This window comes from Carassius auratus, chromosome 20 (genome assembly GCF_003368295.1).
Source record: "Carassius auratus strain Wakin chromosome 20, ASM336829v1, whole genome shotgun sequence".
NCBI classification, from domain to species: Eukaryota; Metazoa; Chordata; class Actinopteri; order Cypriniformes; family Cyprinidae; genus Carassius; species Carassius auratus.
Genome location: NC_039262.1, coordinates 18,149,632 through 18,168,434, shown reverse-complemented (window position 1 = coordinate 18,168,434; position 18,803 = coordinate 18,149,632). Strand labels below are relative to the sequence as shown.

Sequence of the window (18,803 nt, the reverse complement as noted above, 5' to 3'; positions counted from 1 at the left end):
AAGTTCTTTTTCACTTATGAAAATAAATAATATTACTGTCAAATTCAAGTCAGATAATAAATATACTGTAAAAAATACAGTAGTTCACCATGTATTTGTTCATGTTTTATTAAGGGAGAAGTCTGAAGTACACCATAAAATTATTCTAGCAATTTACACAGGGCTAGTAGTACATACAGCTGTATATACAGATACACACCCAGGTATCGGATCAGTACTCGGTATCGGCCGATACCCTGAGCCCAGGTAACGGAATCGGTATTGGGAAGAGAAAAAGGGTATCGGAACATCTCTAATTTTGTATGCAATTTCTGTATTATTTTGTAGCTAAGTTGTGACTGGGTTGATTAGTTTGGTGTTGGGATGCAAAATATAGTAGGTCTTTATTGGTTTATTGGCTGATATCTAAATCACCAGAGTTCATTTAGTTCATTTAAAAATGAAAATTCTGTCTCACAAGAATACAATGAAAGTCAATAAGGTTTCATTGACTTTCATTGATTGCTCTGTGATCGGTCAACAAATTTACAAATGCAACAACAAAACAACATATTTGACATTTCTCCAAATACCTTCTTATGTAGTCCACTAAGGAAGACATTCATTTACTTTTGAAATGATGTGAGAGAGTAAATTATTACAGTATATACATTTTTGGTCGAATTATCCATTTAACTGGAGGCAATCTTGTTCTTAACTGAACTTCATAGGAACAGAACTGAATGTATCACTACAAACAGGAAGTATGTCATGTTTCCGTGTGTTTGGTACGGGGCTGGAGGACTCCCAGGCTCTTTGGAAGGCAGAGAGGAAAATACTACTCTCTTGTACAACCTGAGGTCTGAACTGCAAGAACTGCCAGACACTCTCCTTGTAAATCTGCTCAAAGTAAAAAAACATATATGAGAGTGAAAGGAAGATGGAGGAATTTGAGGCAGAGAACTGGAGGAACTCTTGTGTTCTCAGATTTGACCGTAATACTGAAACAGTTTCTTTTGACCTGCTGGATGTTCTTTCACCTGTTACCCCCTCCTCCCTTTATCTGCCCGTGTATCTTGATTTTTATGGATTAAGTGTCTTTTCCATAGATGACTGCAGATCCTGCCTTTCCTGATAGCAGTATAATATAAAGCCCCCCTGTAGTGAAATATTCTATCCTTTAAAACTCTTGATCATAAAAATGACATATTTAAAAAAAAAATTCTTGTGAAAATAATTTTCTCATGCCTTAAAAAAGGTTGAATGTAACTCTACACCCTTGCCTTATTTACTATACGTAGATCGATGAATATGCAAATTAGCTCCGCCTCCACTCAATCACACCAGCCTTCCAATTTATTTTTGTTTTTGTGCTGTTATTAGTATTTTTTGCATGCTAGTGATAGGAATGATTAATGTAACCATTTTAAGGAAAAAAGGATGTTTTGTTATATCTGACTGCATCTAAACAGCTTCATCTCAGTCTGAATGTGAGAAAAACTGGCTGGAAGGCTATTGAGAGGAAGATGAGGTAAATGATCGGGTCAGTGTCCAAATGGTTTGTCTGTTTTGTAATAACAGGATTTCCCTACTGAAAACACTGGGTTAGACTGAAACTTCCAGCTGGATGTACATAGGTGTGTGTGTGTGTGTGTGTATGTGTGTGGAGTGTCACTCTGGAGTGTGTGTAAATTTCCCCAGATGCAATCTAACACGGCTTCATATTGGTAATATCTGGCAACAAATGACTGATACGTACATACACAAACACACACGTAATGCCATCACCCCCTGCAGAGACAGGAACTCCTATCAACCCACATACTGCAAAGTTGACATGGGACTATCTGATACTGTTGGAGACTTTTTAACATTGATCTATTAATGAAAATAGCATTGAATGCATTAAGTAAGTAGTATTATTTAAGAATAAATTCTAATAACTATAGTAATACCCTTTCATAGTAATACCCTTTCACTGATACAGTTGTGAATCAGTTGTAAAATTTGAAAAACATTTTTGGAATAAATAAATAAAGTGATTGATCACATATATATATATATATAATTTTTTTTTTTTAATAAACTTATTTTTATATTTCCAGTTTTCAATTGAATTTGTAGAATTTTTAGTTTTTATGAAAAAAATCTCTCAACTAATTTAATAAATATGATTAATCACATCAAAATAAATCAAAATTGGATTGTATTGGTTTTGTTTTAGTATGATTTTTGTACAATTAATATGAATATAATATGAATATAATATTTTTTTTCATCATTTTAAAGTTGATATAATGATGATAACCCTGAACTGGATCAAACCCAATCATGACCAGAATTTATATGGCATGATTCATTGAATCCTTTTGTGAAGAATCATTGTCAGTGCAATGGCCTTTCAGAAGCTAACAGCCCGTGACATGCCAAAACTTAAATTTACCACTTTAACAGCTGATGATTTTAGCGGTCATCAGTCTCTATCCAACAAAAGCTTTTACAAGACAAAAAACTAGTTTATGGCCGGATTGTGACTGCACTCATCGTCTGAGTTTGAGTATTTACTATAATGTGCCACGTGCGTGAAAGTGTAAAGCCTGTGATCTGTGTCCCATGAATGCTGGGAAACAGACGGAAGCTCTTTAGAAGAACGTGTTTGTGTGCAGGCCGCTCACAAAACTTCATCTGCCTGTGTCTGTCTCTCCTCTATGAGCGCATGTGTCCATGTTCTCCCGAAAGAATTAGAAGCTTGGCTGTGAGTGATCGAGGACGTTTTGAAAGATAGTCCCGTTGGGGAAACCGGGAACAGGGAGGCATAACTTTTATGAAATACACTTTTGTGGAGCTGTAACCTAAGCACTTTATATGGAAGGAATGTCTTGCTCTTTTGTCTCCATCTCTCTCTCTCCTTCCCTCTGGATCCCTCTCATTCTCTTTTTCTCTCGTCCCGGTCTCTCTCGCCTCCATTCGTGACTGGACGACAGAAATGTGTTTTTCATTGTCTCTATGTGCTGTAGTCCTCCCATTTTCACATCTCTGCATACTTTGGACATGAAATCTCTGTTTCTTTCGGTCTCAGACACTCACTCACTCACATACTCCTGCTCATATTGCAGAGAAATCGGTTGTGTAATTAAAAAAACAGCTGTGACTTCATATATACTGTGCAAAAAAAGTTACACTCAGACTTTTGGACGCTGTTTTATTCAGTGTTGGAGCAGTGTTAAGAGTGGATTCAGAGATCATTTACACAAAATCCTAGTTCGTAGTCCGTACCAAAATTACATTCAGGCATAAGTGTGTCTGCCTGCTTTCAACGGAGCCCATCAGAGACTACAGAGATGAGTGTGCTTGTGTCTGTATATGCGAATGTTTATGAGGGAAGTCTAGCATAAACTCAACAGTTTTACAAAGTTCAAAGTTTTTGTTGTTGTAGTTGTTTTTCTGGTTTTGCATGTGTGTTTGTGAGAAAGTCATTGGTGTAACCAAAAATTGAAGACTGAATGACCAAAAGACAAATCTAAACTGACCCCTTTTATTTTCATAATTATTCAAAAGAAAAAAAGACTTGGTAAAGCCATTTCTAATTAATTAATTTCTATTCATTTTTTGTTTGGTACAAACAAATAACTTCATATTCAAATTCATTCAATAAAAGGACGGCAATTAAAAATGTAATGATTTGCTAATTTTGCTCTGAAAAACTGTATCTCTAACATCAATTAAGCTGCACAGAGTATTCAATAATCTTTGGTTTGGCTCTATTATGGTATTTAACATCATCTTTTAAAAATCCACTCAACTCCCAGTAAATGAAATCTCGTTCACCCCTGCATTTTTGTCTGAATATTTTGTTTCAATTGAAAATGTCATATTATAAAGAAAATAACACTGAATTGAAGATTTAGTTATGAAAAAATGCATTCTTATTGACCTCTAAGATAGATGTTGGGGGACATGTCCCTTTCAGTCCCCATGGTTATTGCAACCCTGGAGTCAAACGTAATATTCTCTTTCTGTTGGTAAAAGTATACAAACGTTTGTCGCATTCTAATAGATGACTGGAGGATTATAACTGTCATAAATACAGATCACTGATATATAAATAACAAATGATTACTGCGGATTGGAGGTGAGTCCTTAAATTAACTCTTACAAAAACGAACAAATATAAAACATAAAGTATATTTACAGACCAACATTACCCCCGAATGCAAACGGGGCCTGGTGAACAGTTCAGCCCAGTGCCAGTCCTTATTGTTAAAGACACACCTCCAAAGCCAGAGGCCAAAATCTGGTTAGTTGCGAAGATCTTTGATTAAAAACCAGTGATTGAGGATTTAATGGCATCAGTCCCCAGGCAGTGAGGAAGAGTTGGAAAGAATGGACAGCAGTGAGGAAAAATGTAGGAGTTGGAGAAGAGCAGGAGATGCTGAAGTTGACTGTGTTGTGGTCCAACTTCTAGTTTCTACTTGGTCGTCTTCTCTCTGCATTGGGATGGACAAAGGACATTGGTGTACAAGTCTGGAGAAACGCATATCCTTCCACTCCTCCTTTTCAGGATTTTTATCAGTGCTGTACAAATGACGACTATACTGTGCTATACATGTCAGTCCTCATAAACATGAATGTGTGATTATAAATAAGTGCTGAAGTGAATTATGAGTACATTCAAGCAATTTAGACTCAGTCGGGTTTGGTAAGAGGGTGAGGTCCTGAGGTGAACCTCAATCTATTGGCCGGATCATCATACGGACTGATTTGAGCGAGTAGAACCCTCCTCCATACTCCGCCCAGAAGATCCCATCCTGGAACTTGCTGCGATACACACCGCCAGAGTACCACACACCGTTCAGATTCGTTTGACCACACGCGTTGTACCACCAGCCACCTTTGTGGAAATGAGCGCAGTTGCCTGGCATAGAAGAAGATGGACAAGAGAATGCAGTGAGTTGGAATGATAGAACCCTTTAAAAGCTTTTGATCTTGTTAGGACCAATTCAAACCAGGCAATTCTTACATTCTGAATTCTACCCAACCCCTATAGCTATGGACAGTATGCCATTTTCTTCAGCAATTGCCCTTTTTTAACTGGCTGTTAGCATCTAACCTGTAAAGGCATCTTTATCCCGGTCAAGCGTTGTGAAGGGTTTTCCATTGTGGCTTGTGAGAGAGTCTCCGGCATTGCCCTGGTAGGTGCCCAGTCTCAGCCTGAAGGCCTCACTGTCAGACTCCAGATGGAAGCTGCTGTACTCTGCGTACACTTTCTTTCCAACCCAGTCCTCCAGCTCCACCAGCAATTTGTAGTCTCCCTGCTTGGCGAGATTATAGATGTTCTCCAAGCCCAGCCAGTGCTCTCCATCTATGTTCCCAAAGCCTTTCTGTGTGGGAGAAGGAGGGAGGGAACAAGAGAAACCGTAATAGAGACAGAGAATGTGACAGAGAAGCTTGATCTTTTCTCCAATAGAAATAGTTCATCTCTTTAGCATGTTTAGTGGATTTATGTGCATTTCCCCAACTGTGTGCAGGTATTCTACTTGTTTTCATTTCATTTTTGTCAGTGAGAAGAATTTGAGGTATAATTCTGTAATAGGTCTTCAAATCTGGAGTTACAATTCACTCATCTGGCAAGTGAATACACTTAACTTAGACTAAATCGGTGAAGTCACACTCCCAGGACGGACTTTGCAGGGAACATGAGAGCAATTTTATAAAGGCATAACTGGATTTTTCCACTGATTTCAGCAGTGTACAAGGGAAAATGGTCATTCTCGGTCCATTGCTCTTGGAAAAGGATTGAATTAAGCGATTTTGTTTCTACAAGCCCCCTATATATCACAGTTTGCTTTCCTGGACTAAAGGTGAAATGTCTTTTTCTGTTCACAAAACATGTTTTGAAATTCATAGCTTAGATTTTTTTAAGCAAGTCTTTGTATTATCTAGTAGTGGAATAAAATAATAAGTGCAGTACTAACGTATAACATAACGTATGATCTACTGCCATAATCTATTTCCATGCACCAGTTTTCAAACCTCTGGATAAAATTGTATTAAACCAGTAATTATTTTCATGTTACTTTGGTAAAGAAAAACTAAATTAACTGAAGAAATACACAATTTAAATAAATTAAAACTTTTAATAAATACTGAATTCAAAAGGTGAAAAAAGGGTCAGTTGACAAAGGTGAAGGATGTCATTCTTTTTGCCCTAAAAGTTTTTGGTGTTACTTGGTAAATCACTCGCATAAGCGACTAAGTCTTCACCCTGGCGACTAAATTATGTCTAAAGTCAATGGCTAATAAATTCTCAGATTTTACTCACCAGTGTGTGTGTTGGAGGATAAGTATAAGTTAAGCGCCGAACACTCTGACTGAGCGCTTCAGAGTTCTTTTATAATCAAGTGATCTGTGATATTTCTCAGTTCATCTTAATGGACACGCAGTGCACCTGTGTTTGACGTACCGTGAGTTCTAGTGTGAAGGCCACGAGAGAGAGAGAGAGAGTGCGAGCGAGTGAGTCTTACATTCATGCAGAATTAACGCGCTACATGTACGCGCTATACAATATTCTTTGTTAGATTTTCCTGTCAAAATAACGGAGTTCCTTAGTAGTGGGCGGAACTAATGCGCAAACTGCAATCTCATTGGCTGGTGCTCACCTACTGAGCAAATCAGTTTGACCGAACGCAGACAACCTGATTAAATATTCATGATTCCATTACTGTTCTTATTAGTAGAATTCGTATTATTATTATTATTATTATTATTATTATTATTATTACTATTATTATTATCATCTTCTTATCAGTATTATTGTTAATTTTTTCCCTTATTTCTTACAGAAACATTGATTGATCAACAAAGCACCACCACCGGCCCTAAATTCAGTTAAAATGTCTATACAGTCATACATGGTTACCAGGTTTTAATTATAATTACTAAAGTTCTATCATTAGATAATACAGTATAATCAGTCTGGTGAGTAAACTAAAAAATTTACTAACCAATGGCGCTTCAATTGCTAAGGTGTCCGTAGAGGGTTGCTTGCTTGGCCTGACAAGTCTAAACATCCACTGACCTGCAGTAAATTACTGATGGACTTCACTGGGAATCTCATTACACATTCCATCCATCTTACTAATTCACTTGCACGACAGGGATGTGGGGCAGTTACAGTATGTAAATGCAGAAATTGTAGCTGTCTCCCTATTGCCCTGTTTCTTATTAGACGTTTACACTTACTCTACTGAATTTGGATAAACAGTCAGAAAAGGGAGGACTTCCCTGCTAATTAGCCGTGTTTCCACTATCGAGCTAAGACCGGGTGTGCTAGTGCGTGCCAGGGCCAGTCGCGCTTCCACTGTCACTTCAGGGGCTTGATCGTGCCTCGCCGGGGCTTCCTCGGGGCCAACGGCCAGGGTTTTTTGGCCCGACGAAAACCTTGGGCCAAAGCGGGCCAGCTAGGGCTAGAGGAGGGGTTATGAATAAAGGTGGAGTTTCTCCATGTCTGGAGAGCGTCAGCGCGGATCATTTCAGAGAGATAACAGCTTTAATAGCAGCATTAAAGACGTTTTAAAATAAGTTGAGCTCAAAACCCACTCTTAGTTAGCAGCAAGTGTTTGAAATAACTTGATCCAATGTGGATTAGAATCACCATACAAGGCAGAAATATTTATAAGCGATGAAAAAGATATGCACACTAAACATATAGTAAACATGGTAAAATTTGACCGCTTGAAGAAATCAGACGTCAGCTCCTTATTCTCTATCACAATCGTGTATTTATTAAGTAACTTATTATATCGGTCACAAGCCTAGTCTCGAGAGTTTTTCTCACGTTGCCTATCATAAAAGAATATAGCCTAATAATGTTTTTTTTCGGGAGCTTTTATAAAAATAGAGATATTATCATTCATTCTAAATGTGAAGGCTGTAGCTAATAAACAGAAACAGACTTGACTGAATAAGCAGGCTATTTTCATGATCCTTAAAAATAAATAAATACAATAGAAATAAGTGTATTTATGTTTGATTAATTTTGAGTCCAGATAAATTAAATCAATATGATCAATGTATCATGTATTCTATAGTTAAAACATCGATGCTTTTGAATTTGGATATATAACAAAGCATGCAACAAACTGCCGCTTTTATCATGTTCGTTTTGTGATCGTGCGTGTTCCAGTGACTTATTTCTTAGTTTTCTGATAACTTCTCTTTGTTGGTGAAATTTTGAGGTTGCTTGACGTTGTTCTGAGAGGCGTGTAAAGGGCGTGTTTTAGTGACGTGCAGCGGTGCTTCAAGCTCCACTGTGGAAACCCTGCGCTATTCTGGCCTCGGTGCTACTGGCCCGGGGCTATGAGCCCCACCCGGCCCGCTTTAAGCCCTGGCTCGCACTGGCCCGACAGTGGAAATGCGGCTGTTGATTGTTGTAGTTTTGCATGTCCATTAGCTTGCAGCACACGTCAGTGTGTTGTGGGCCTTTACCTTATAATTCTCCCAGTTCCTGAAGAAGTTGACAGAGCCATCTTTTCTTCGCTGAAAAACAGTCCAGCCTCCGTTGTCTAATTTATGTTCACACCAGGCCTGAATCAGTCTATCACTGCCCTCTGCCTTCAACAGATACATCCCACTGGTGCTGTGTCCCGCCTGCCGCACCTGGAAACAGTCTCTGAATGGGCCTAATGAAGACAGGGAGAAGAGAAAACTGGGGTTCTCATTCCAGTATATCATATCTGAACCAATGCAGTGACATTGATAATGTCAGTTTACATTCACAATATGGCTAGAACATAAATTATTTCAGGTTCTCTTGTACATTTGCGTAATTTTGTGCAGATATGAGTTGTGTTTACTGTATATATGATTACAATTGTGCAGCTCAAGCGAGTCAACTTAAATATTTGAAAGAAAGAAAAAAGCTTGTATTTTAATTTATTGGCCTTTCTGTCATATTGTCATTAGCAGTATTTTTCTCATTTTTGTCAATAATAATAATAAGATTAAAGGCCTGCGGCCTTCTGCCCAGAGCACATGGTATCCCAGCACTTCAGATCTGACTGAAAGATAAATACCCAGGTCTGTCCTGATGAAGTTACCATGCCCAGACACCAGCTCAGGCCTTGTGCGACTCCCTCTTCCATTGGTTATTTTCCGCTCATTTTTCTTTTCCTCTATACTTTTGAGCTTAAGCTAAAATCATTATCAGTCATATAGGGGTGAGCCAGACGTGTAGAGAGGAAGAAAGAGAAAGAGAGATTCCCTTTTGCCAAAGGCCCTTTTGGGCTGTATGGTTGTATAAGAGGAGTTTTCCTGTGTTGAGAGGAAGTTCTTCTGTAGCTCTCACTGTGCTGAAACAGCTGCGTTAAACCAGCCAGGTCCCAGTGTGGCCCTGACCGCCTGAGCATGAATGACAGCCATTGTGCTCATACAGACAGGCATTGTGCTGGGCGTTTTGAGCGGCAGACATCGGCAGAGTGGGCGTTTTCTCTGCTTCGGTCCAGGAGGACCCTCAAACAGAACTGCATCTTAGAGTCATCCAAGAGTTTTTTCAGTAATAATACATCTTCATTGACTGAAAAAAAGTAGTACTGTACAACCCCAGAGGTTATGAAAGTGTTTTGCTTTGGTCAGCTGCGGTTGTAATTCTCCATGTTCTGGGTGAAGTGGGCTACACTGCGCTGTCATTAGCGGTGAGTCACGAGAGAATTGGACCCTATTGAATTGCCTTGGCCACACAAGAGGGTGGACTCTGGAGCTATTTGCTTCAGAAACTTAAAGATTTTATCATTGTTTAAGGTTCGAGTTGAGACTGAAGATCTGCTGGATAAGCAATGGAGATTGTTTATAATGTCGTGTGGGTATGTGGAGAGAAATGAATTTGGAGAAAGCTACCAATGGAGGTTGTGTTTGGAGAGGTGATAATTATACATCTACTCAAGGCTTTATCACTAAAGGCTGTAGTCCAAAACCACCATCTCACACTCACACATGTCCATTATTTGGCCTGCCAGGTGTGGGGTGTTACAAAAGTGCAAGTGCTTCTCCTGGGTGTTTTTATATCACTGTATTTCAGAAGAAAAACTGAGTTTTCAGACAATTTTCAGTGTCATATTCATTCCATCTAGCAAGTAATGCCTGATAAATCAGAGTTTGTGAGCTCAGTGCTGCTTTGTATACAGCTGTCTCAAGCTGTTCAGTAGTTTATTAAAAGTTTATTCATTCTGAATGTGTTGTGTGTCCATATTGCACCAAAATGTGACACTGTACTCCCTTGGGTCAGCAGCAACACACCGGTCACGCATGAAGTTGGTTGGATAAACTCTTCAATGCAAACAGACAGACAGACAGACACATATAGATTCCTGCCTTTATAAGAGAGAAGAATATGTTCAGCCCCTCCCTCCAAAGCTTCGAATACTTGGTTTTCATTACTACCGAAGCTACAAAGCTCAAAAAATTGTATTCGGACCAGCCCTATATTCCTGTTTTATGTGTAACGTCACTACTTACTAGGCAGATACATGTTGATGCATTAATGGAGAAGGCATACAGAAGCCCAGTTTAAGCTTAGTCTAAAAGTTCATCCACTTCACTCTTCTCTGACCCTCTTTAATCTTCTTCAGATTTTTCTGGGAGGATTGTGTGGGTGCATGTTTTCACGTGTGCACTCAGGAATCCATGAGCTCATATTTTGTTTTCATGGGCTGCCAGAGAGGATTCTGCAGAAGCGGAATGGAGGATTCTGAGATTTGTCTCAGTAACTTTTGGCATTACTACACTGTGAAGTCTGTTCTCGCCTGTGTGTTCATGCTTTAGAAGGTTAAGGCTCACTGCAACTTTTACAGAAAACACATAGTACCACCAAGGGAAATGCAACACCTTCAGCGGCACTGCAGATGTACAGTGTTCCAATTGTTATTTTATTTTTCAGAAGAACCTCCTTTGCAGCCGCTATACACCCTTGATGGAAACTTTTGCTGGGCCCACTGTGATACTGGCCCCACAAAGGCTGCTGTTTAACTGTCTGAGGCATTATGCCACCAAGATCTGGACTAAGTAAATGGGAAGTGGGATCTGAACAAGACATGATCCGTCAAATTTGCGCCCACCACATAATTTACTTTCACATGTGTAGTAACTGCTGGGTTAATACTACAAAATGTTGTGTTGTATGGTAACATATAGAGACACCACATCTCCCTTGAAAGCCTGGCATTGTAACTCCCCTGAGACTGTTAATCCATAGAAACTGTAAGTTTCAAAATATGTCATTTCGGTTGATGTGGAATTTCTGTGAAAAAAGGTTGTGAAAATCTACATGCAAACCTACACTTGTCAAGTTCTTCTACAACTAATTCACCCCCTTGTCCCTGGTCACTTACCATCTGAGGTAAGGGTTCCCTGAGGGGGTGGTGGGATTCCAAGTGGGTCTGGTGTTGGTGCATCCATTCGTGACCCTCTTGGAAAGGCTCTGTTATTGTGGTCTCTCTGAATCTCATTGGTGAAGCGATTGTTGTTTACTGGAATGTTCTCTGGCACCACCTGCACCAGCGGTGGGACTGCGGGTAGATCTTGGCGCCCATATCCACGAAGACAACGATCCTCCAGGGCGGCGATGAGCACAGATTGGTTGTTTACTGTGGAAGCAAGGCCTGCGAAACGTAGCTCCAGCTCTTTGTAACGGGAGGCCAGTCGTAGCATCTCTGTGGTGACGTTCAGCACACGGTTCTCCAGTTGGGCCAGTTCCAGGGAGTTGTCCCTCTTGCGGATAATTTCATGAAGCAACTGCATATAGAGCTGTGTCACACGGGAATTCATGTTACGAGACTCTTTGCGCAGAAGCTTCATCTCATTTACCAAGTTCCCATCCACATCCGCCACTAGTTGCAGCATCTCGATCTCCCGACGCTGCTTGGAAAGGACCTCCCGGACATCAGAAATATCCATACGTGTCACCCGGTCTTTGTCTGGTTCTGGCCCGGTGGCAGAGGCACAGATCGGACCTGTGATCCTCTGCTGAGGCATCATGAAAGTGTAGGAGCACTTCTTGGAGTCATCGGCAGGTGCTCGCCGTTGTCGAGATTGCACTAGTGCCTTTCCTGAGAGGCTTTTGCCGAGTAAGCAGATGGAGAGATAGAGCATAATGCCCATGCACCATGTTATGTCTCTCATTGTTGCTTCTGTTATCACCTCACCTACGTTTTATTAGTTTCTTTCTTCTGTTTATCCTTCTCTTTCTCCACCTCCACACACTGGTAAATCCAATGCTTCACCTATAAAATGAAAGAAAAGCAGATATCAATTAGCAATCATGTACATTATCAGCGTACCTTTAAAAGCTAAGCTACGTTTAGTTTTACCTTTGTAGACACCACTTTGTATGTCATTTAATGACTTTAAACTTTGTCTCAGAAGGGCCATTTAGATGTCAACCAGAGCCACACAATGAATTAACCTCAGCAAGATTTTTCTGTTTACTAAGCCAACTAAGGGACTGTGACAAAGAATCCACATTGTTAACGACTACAAATGAGAAATAATCAGGATTTTTTGCCAAGCATGTTCTGGTGTGGATTCCACAGCAGGCCTTTAACAAGCAGCTCATGTGGCAAAGTGGCTGACCACAAGGGCTGTCACTGGGCCAGAAAAGACCAGGAATAGCGTCTTGTTTCCTTCAGCGTTTTAATGGAATCCTACCATAAAGTATTAGCAGTTCAACATGGTGTACAACCTTTACCCTTGCACTTCTCACAGACACCCTGCTGTGCTATTCAGTCTCGTCTCAGACACTTAAATCAAACACACATTGGATGCTTCACATGTTCCACTAACACATGCCCATATCCAGATGCTACACATCCTCTGCTAAGAGTTTATCACTTAAATGATGTCATCACCATGGCATTTTATACACCAAACCATCTTTAGCATGGACTATAACCATTTTCCCACCCTTGCACCTCCTGCTCTGTAACTTACTACCCCCTTTACCACCTCTTCAGAGTTCATGGGATCAAATTCCTTGGAGCTCTAACATCCTGATGTATATCCCACTCTATAGGGTTCAGTATTTAACAATCTCCCACTCTGAGCACCCCATCATGTCTTCAGTATTTGTCTTATCAGCACTCTCGGTGAGCTGCGTTGGACTCCTCTAATCCCAGTATCACCTTTCCATCCATGCTGAGCTCTGCTTTTCATCAATACCTAGATGTGGTTTCTAAGGTCCCCCTCCAGGTTTATACAGACACATTTTTCAGTCAGCAATTCTTCCATCTCTGCTGCAAGACCAAAGATGTGTCTGCAGATCCAGTGTAGTTCTGCATACACTATATAGTGTATAACAAAGGTGAAACTGTCTCGCCGCATCACACCACATTGCCTCCATATTTATATACACCATATTTAAGAATGCGTTGCTGACATTTTAATTTGGTAGAGAGTTGAAATCAACAGTGTTACTATGAACCATAAGTAGAACCTTTTAAATGGACTCCTCCCCTCCACGGTTCCTTTATATTATAATTTCCTATTTGTTTGCTTGAAGGTCCTACTGTCTGATTCTAACTGGATGTAGTCAGTAATCTAAAGCTAACCTGAAATGCTTAGGGGTAGGTTTAAAAAACGACTGACTCTTTCCTCTCAAAGGATAAAGTGAAATGGAAAAGCCACAGTCAAACACAGCCTAATCGGTACTGAACTAATCATACACGGTGGAGCAATCTGACACTGCAGGCTACAGACTTTGAGAAATAAGCTGTGTGGAGTGAAGAGATTAGAAAGTGAGAAGAGTGTCAGACAAGGTTTTAAGGAAAATCTGGGCTATGGTGCTGAAAGTGGGTCACATACATAATTGTCCTTCTGCCTGGTCTGCCAAACAAGACACCTGGCCATGAACCTGACTTCATGGGAAAGGAAGTTTTGCTGATTTGTCTTCATTTGTGTTACTTTCTCTCGCTCTCTCTTTCAGGGACCTGACTTACACACCTAATTATCTTTAGCTATCAACAGACACTAAGTCAACTAGCTTCCCTCCTGTCATTTTTCACAATCACACAGGAAAAACAATTCAAAATATTTTGGCTTTTGCATAGTAATGGGCAGCTAACATATCCAGAACAGATGTGGGAATGTCGGTCCATGCCAAAACAGAACGGTTCAGGACACAGTGGTTCGGAATGCTAACCTGAGGAATTGAGAGGAAAACTCTTACCTAATAATTTGCTTATTTTTCTCTCCCTCCCTTCAGTGATAAAATGGACGGCTGCGTTTGTCTCCATTACATAGTCTCTCAACCTTTCACCATTACTATTGAATAGTAATAGATAGCTTAGGTATGTGTTTGCTCATGGCTACATACAAGATGAGAACTATTATACCACAACTCATGAGAAACAAACTATGCTCTTCTTTAACAACATTTTGTGGTTCAAAAACCAATTTTCAGTTCCTGTAGCTCAGCTGGTAAAGCACTGCAGTGCCAATGTCAAGGTCATGGGTTCAATTCCCAGGAAACGCACAATCTGTTGTGTATTTTAAAGTGTATATTTGAATATCACTTTGGATAAAGTATGAGTCTGCCAAATGAATAAGTGTAAATATTAACATTTTGTCAGCTGTTATAACAGTTTCCAGTATCATTGGTCTGCTACTCCTCTGAGCTGTCAGAATCAACCCAAGTCTCCACCCAGGTTAATGTAAATAGTTTTTAAATTTGGCTTTTGTCAACTTTGGTCTTGATTTGGCTGAGGCGTAGTATCACCACTGCTACTATGGTGATCCCAAAGGCTCCCTATCCTTCCCCCAACCATCTGAGTCATACATCTCCACACTCTATACAATCAACCCACTGTTCCCGTGATCCATTTCATCATCCTCTGTAGCTTTGATGTTCTGTATGGACAGCTGTGACCCTCTGCTGTTCCAGCCAATTGGCTCTTCATGTGATGTTAGTAGCCATAATTCACAGAGCTTCCAGAACGACCTCCAGACTGTTCCGATACCCTTGGGTTCCTCGGGTGCTTTTATGAAGTCAGTATAAGTGTTATGATGTCACTAGCCAGTATGGCACATGAACATTAAATCCGCTTTCTTGTTTTCATTGGGTTTAACTATGCTATATCAGTCATGGTGGATGCCAAAGGCTAAGTCCCAGCGGTTTCCTTGCTTTAGGAAGAATTTAGAAGCTGTTCAATGAACATCATCTGTTTAAAAATGTGAGGCGCAGAAGTTATCAGTGGAAAGATGTGCTTTAAAAGTTTAACAACTTATAACTTGAGATGCAGTCTTAAAAACTGTTCATGCGCAAGACCTCACACAACAGGCAGAGTTGTCAACTTATTTTTACACAGTTAAAAACAGAAAATCAAGACATGTTCTTTCATCCAGCTGTGCTTTTTGGATTTCTTTGGAAATATGTACTAGATTGATGTATGTGACATTGCAACAAATCTTACAACTTTTTCAGCATCTCACACTGTCAGTCCCTAGTTTAAGACATGGTGTCAAGTAAAAAGATTTGTAACTTTAAAAAATACACAAAAGACAAAAAAGAAAAAGTTTTTATTATAGTATTTATATGTATATTTATTTTTGTTTATTTATTTAAAAAAAGAAGCCTTATGTTCACCAAGGCTGCATTTATTTAAAAAAATATATATAGCAAAGCAGTATTATTGTGAAAATTATTACAATTGAAAATAAATGTTTTCTATTTTAATGTTTTAAAATGTGAATATTCCAGTAATGGCAAAGCTGAATTTTCAGCATTTCAGTATCACATAATTATAATTGTAATAATAATTGCTAATTTTAATAATATTTCACAATGTTGTTGTTGTTGTTTTGTTTGTTTTTACTGTATTTTTCATCCAATAAAGCAGCCTAGGAGAACTGAAGAGAAAAAAAATACACTTTTGACCATTAATGTATATCTACACACTTTGGTCCAATTGCACTCCTAAAGCCTTTAAACACAATAACACATACTGTGTAAACAGCCCTATAGAATATCATTATGGAAACTGCTGAACAAACAAAACTCAGTTAAACAAGGTCCCAGGGTTCATTTTAAAGTTGGTCAAAGAAATCCTGAGTCCTGTTTTTGTCTACTCAGCTATCCATCTTGAAAATACCCAGAAGAAGGGTATTTGCCTGGACACATTTGTTTTAGTAATAAAGTCTCAGTTATTCCATATTTTTACAGAGTGCTGCCAAAATCCTTTATTCCTCAAGAGTATTTTTGAGAAGCTCAGTTTAGAGAAGAGGGATAGCTACTGAGCTTTGTTTATACTTGTGTCTTGGAAGCCAGTTTTGCCAATTCTCTCCCACTCTCTTTTTATTGCTCCTTCTTTGCAATTTATGCGTGATCACTATCTCATCTAATGTACTTAATGTCTTTACAGTAAGTGTCATTTGTAGTTCCAGCATGTAGACCTGAAGAGCCCCGCATGGCCCCTTCATGTCTGGCCTTTTAACAACACACCATAGAACTAATGCTGACATCAGCATCTGTTTTGTTGCATTTATGGCTTTGGCTTTCTGAAAATGTATGTAGAGGATGAAAAGACTCTTTAAGAGCCAAACTATTCCTGGTCCATTCATCTAATCATCCAGTCAGTCAATTACAGTTTTAATGGATATTTCACAATGGCAAACGCTGCTCTCTGGCTGGCCTGCTTTTGTGTGCGTGATTTTGTGGGCCACCAGGAGCTGTTTTTCCTTGGCTGTACCGGGGTCGGATCTGAGCTCAAGTCATTAGCTCATTGCCTCTCTCTTCGTTTTGCACCCAGCTCTTCATTTCAGCCGATTATTGTGACTTCCTCTCAAGTGAGTTAAAGAGTTTGAGCTCTTTTTTTGTGGGATTTATGCCCAAGTGTCTTTGATTTCAGCATTTAACTTTTTTAAAGGATTTGGTCAGCTGTTTCATGTCAAACTTTGATTGGCCAGTTAAGAGCTGTTTGAGCGCTTAACTAGAAACCAGTGGGTAATATAAAGTGTTTTGTTTAGGGTGTTTGCACTCTTGTTGAGAAAGCTTTGATATGGGACCATAAAGTCCTGTATTTTTCTTGCAAAGTTTATTAGACAGAAAGCTGCGTGTCAGTTTGGGAAGTTTTATGAGAGAAAAGGTTATTGCTGGAAAGTTTAGACAAGGATATGAAGCGACTAAAATGCTGTTCTCTTTGGGGATTGACAAGGCAGCAGGGAAAGACTTAGAGCGCGAAATACTTGTAAAGATTTTTTATTTTAATTGTAAAGCAAATAAATCCCAAGACAAACAAAGTGTTTTTTAAATAAAGCATGTTGTGACTGATTTTACCTAAATCATTTTCCAGGGCTATTTCCTGTTTACATCCTAATGAATGAGGTTGTTTATAAAAGCCGGCCGGTCAATTTGAAGTTTATATAGTCATTGAACTATGAAAGAAATAAGATCCGAGCTAGTCAACCCAACAACTAGCTCCATAAAATTTTAAGAGATGAGTCTCCATGAGTCAACAAGATGTTTAATTTAAACACTGCAGTTACATTGGCAGAATAGTGGTCCGCAACAAACCGCGACTCTGACCAAGCGTTTGTTTGATATTGTAAAGAGGACTCGTAAAAACTGATCTAAAAAGCCAGACAACCTCAATCCTACCTGGCACATCACATCAGCCATTTCTGCAGCTTTCTACATACATTTACACACACACATTTAAACACGTCTGTCATTTGATCTTAAACTATAGTGAAAGGTAGTTGTATTGAATTTATCTGTTTTTCTTGAAAGAGAATGTATTTCCCATTTTGATCTAGAATTCCACATCTGGCTGTCAGACTTTCCCGAGATGACGGCTGTTAACACGTAGACACACTTCAGAAATATTCCATAATGAGAGAGAAAAAAAGACAAAAGAGGAAAACAACATGAGAAATGGGCAGAAGGGAACAGCAGTTAGGGTGACAGATGGACAGATGAGGGACCGTAATGAATTTGTTAGGGTGCGGAGAGAGAACAGCTGGAATCAGCTTCGAGAGTAAACCGTCTGAAGAGAATTCTCGTTCTGCTGTTGTTCTTGACATTTCTACTATTGGAAAAACATGAGAAAAAGATTACTACACAGTAATAGTCCGTACAAGAAATGTGTCACACACAGATCCGGTTTTCAGCATGGTATTAATTTGTAGCGTCGCTCATATTTTGAGATCAGAAAACCAGAAACTGTAAACATATCACACACTTATTCAATAAGGAAGTGCTGACAAAATTAGAAAAATGGAAGAAGAGCATAAGAGCAAGGTAGGAAGGAAAAGAGGTCTTAGGAGATTGGAAAACATGCCCCAAGTTGCGTCCATCCCAGAGAAATTAATGTTGGCAGAATGGAGACCAACAGGGCATGATGTAATAAATTTATGAAGTGAGATCTGGGCATGTGGGAACTTTAATTGATTTTGGAACCCACAGCTAATGAAAAGAGAGAGCAGGAAATAGAAGCAGTTTTGTCCTAGAGAATGCAGCTTTTCACCGAACGTGGTTTGGAAGGCTCAGGCCTCTGTCCTCATCGCCACCCACAAGCCCTTTTAAAAGCCTCTCAGAAGCTTTATTCCTCTGAAAACCTGCTAAATGTGCGGGAACATGCACGTCATGAGAGACAGAGCAGAACCTTTTCTCTAGTTTGCTTGTTTAAAGCTAAATCAGCCGTGAGGGATGGTGATTTGAGATGATATGAGTATCAGAGCTGTCAAAAGCTGACCCCAAGAATACTATCCCTACATTCAAGCACAAGGTGGAAAGATTATGCTTTGGGGCTGTTTTCTGCTAAGGGTACTGACAGTTACCC

At 39.5% G+C, this 18,803-nt stretch overlaps 1 protein-coding gene across 1 annotated transcript; it reads right to left on the bottom strand.

The window, feature by feature from the left end:
• Positions 1-4,036: 4,036 nt before the first annotated feature.
• LOC113121090 (angiopoietin-related protein 1-like) lies at positions 4,037-12,153 on the bottom strand. Its single transcript, XM_026291329.1, has 4 exons — positions 11,364-12,153; positions 8,467-8,660; positions 5,090-5,360; positions 4,037-4,894 (listed from the first exon to the last, which is right to left on the bottom strand). Exons 1-4 carry the CDS (start codon positions 12,151-12,153, stop codon positions 4,707-4,709), a joined length of 1,443 nt encoding a protein of 480 aa, XP_026147114.1. The 3' UTR covers positions 4,037-4,706.
• Between the last annotated feature and the right edge of the window lie 6,650 nt (positions 12,154-18,803).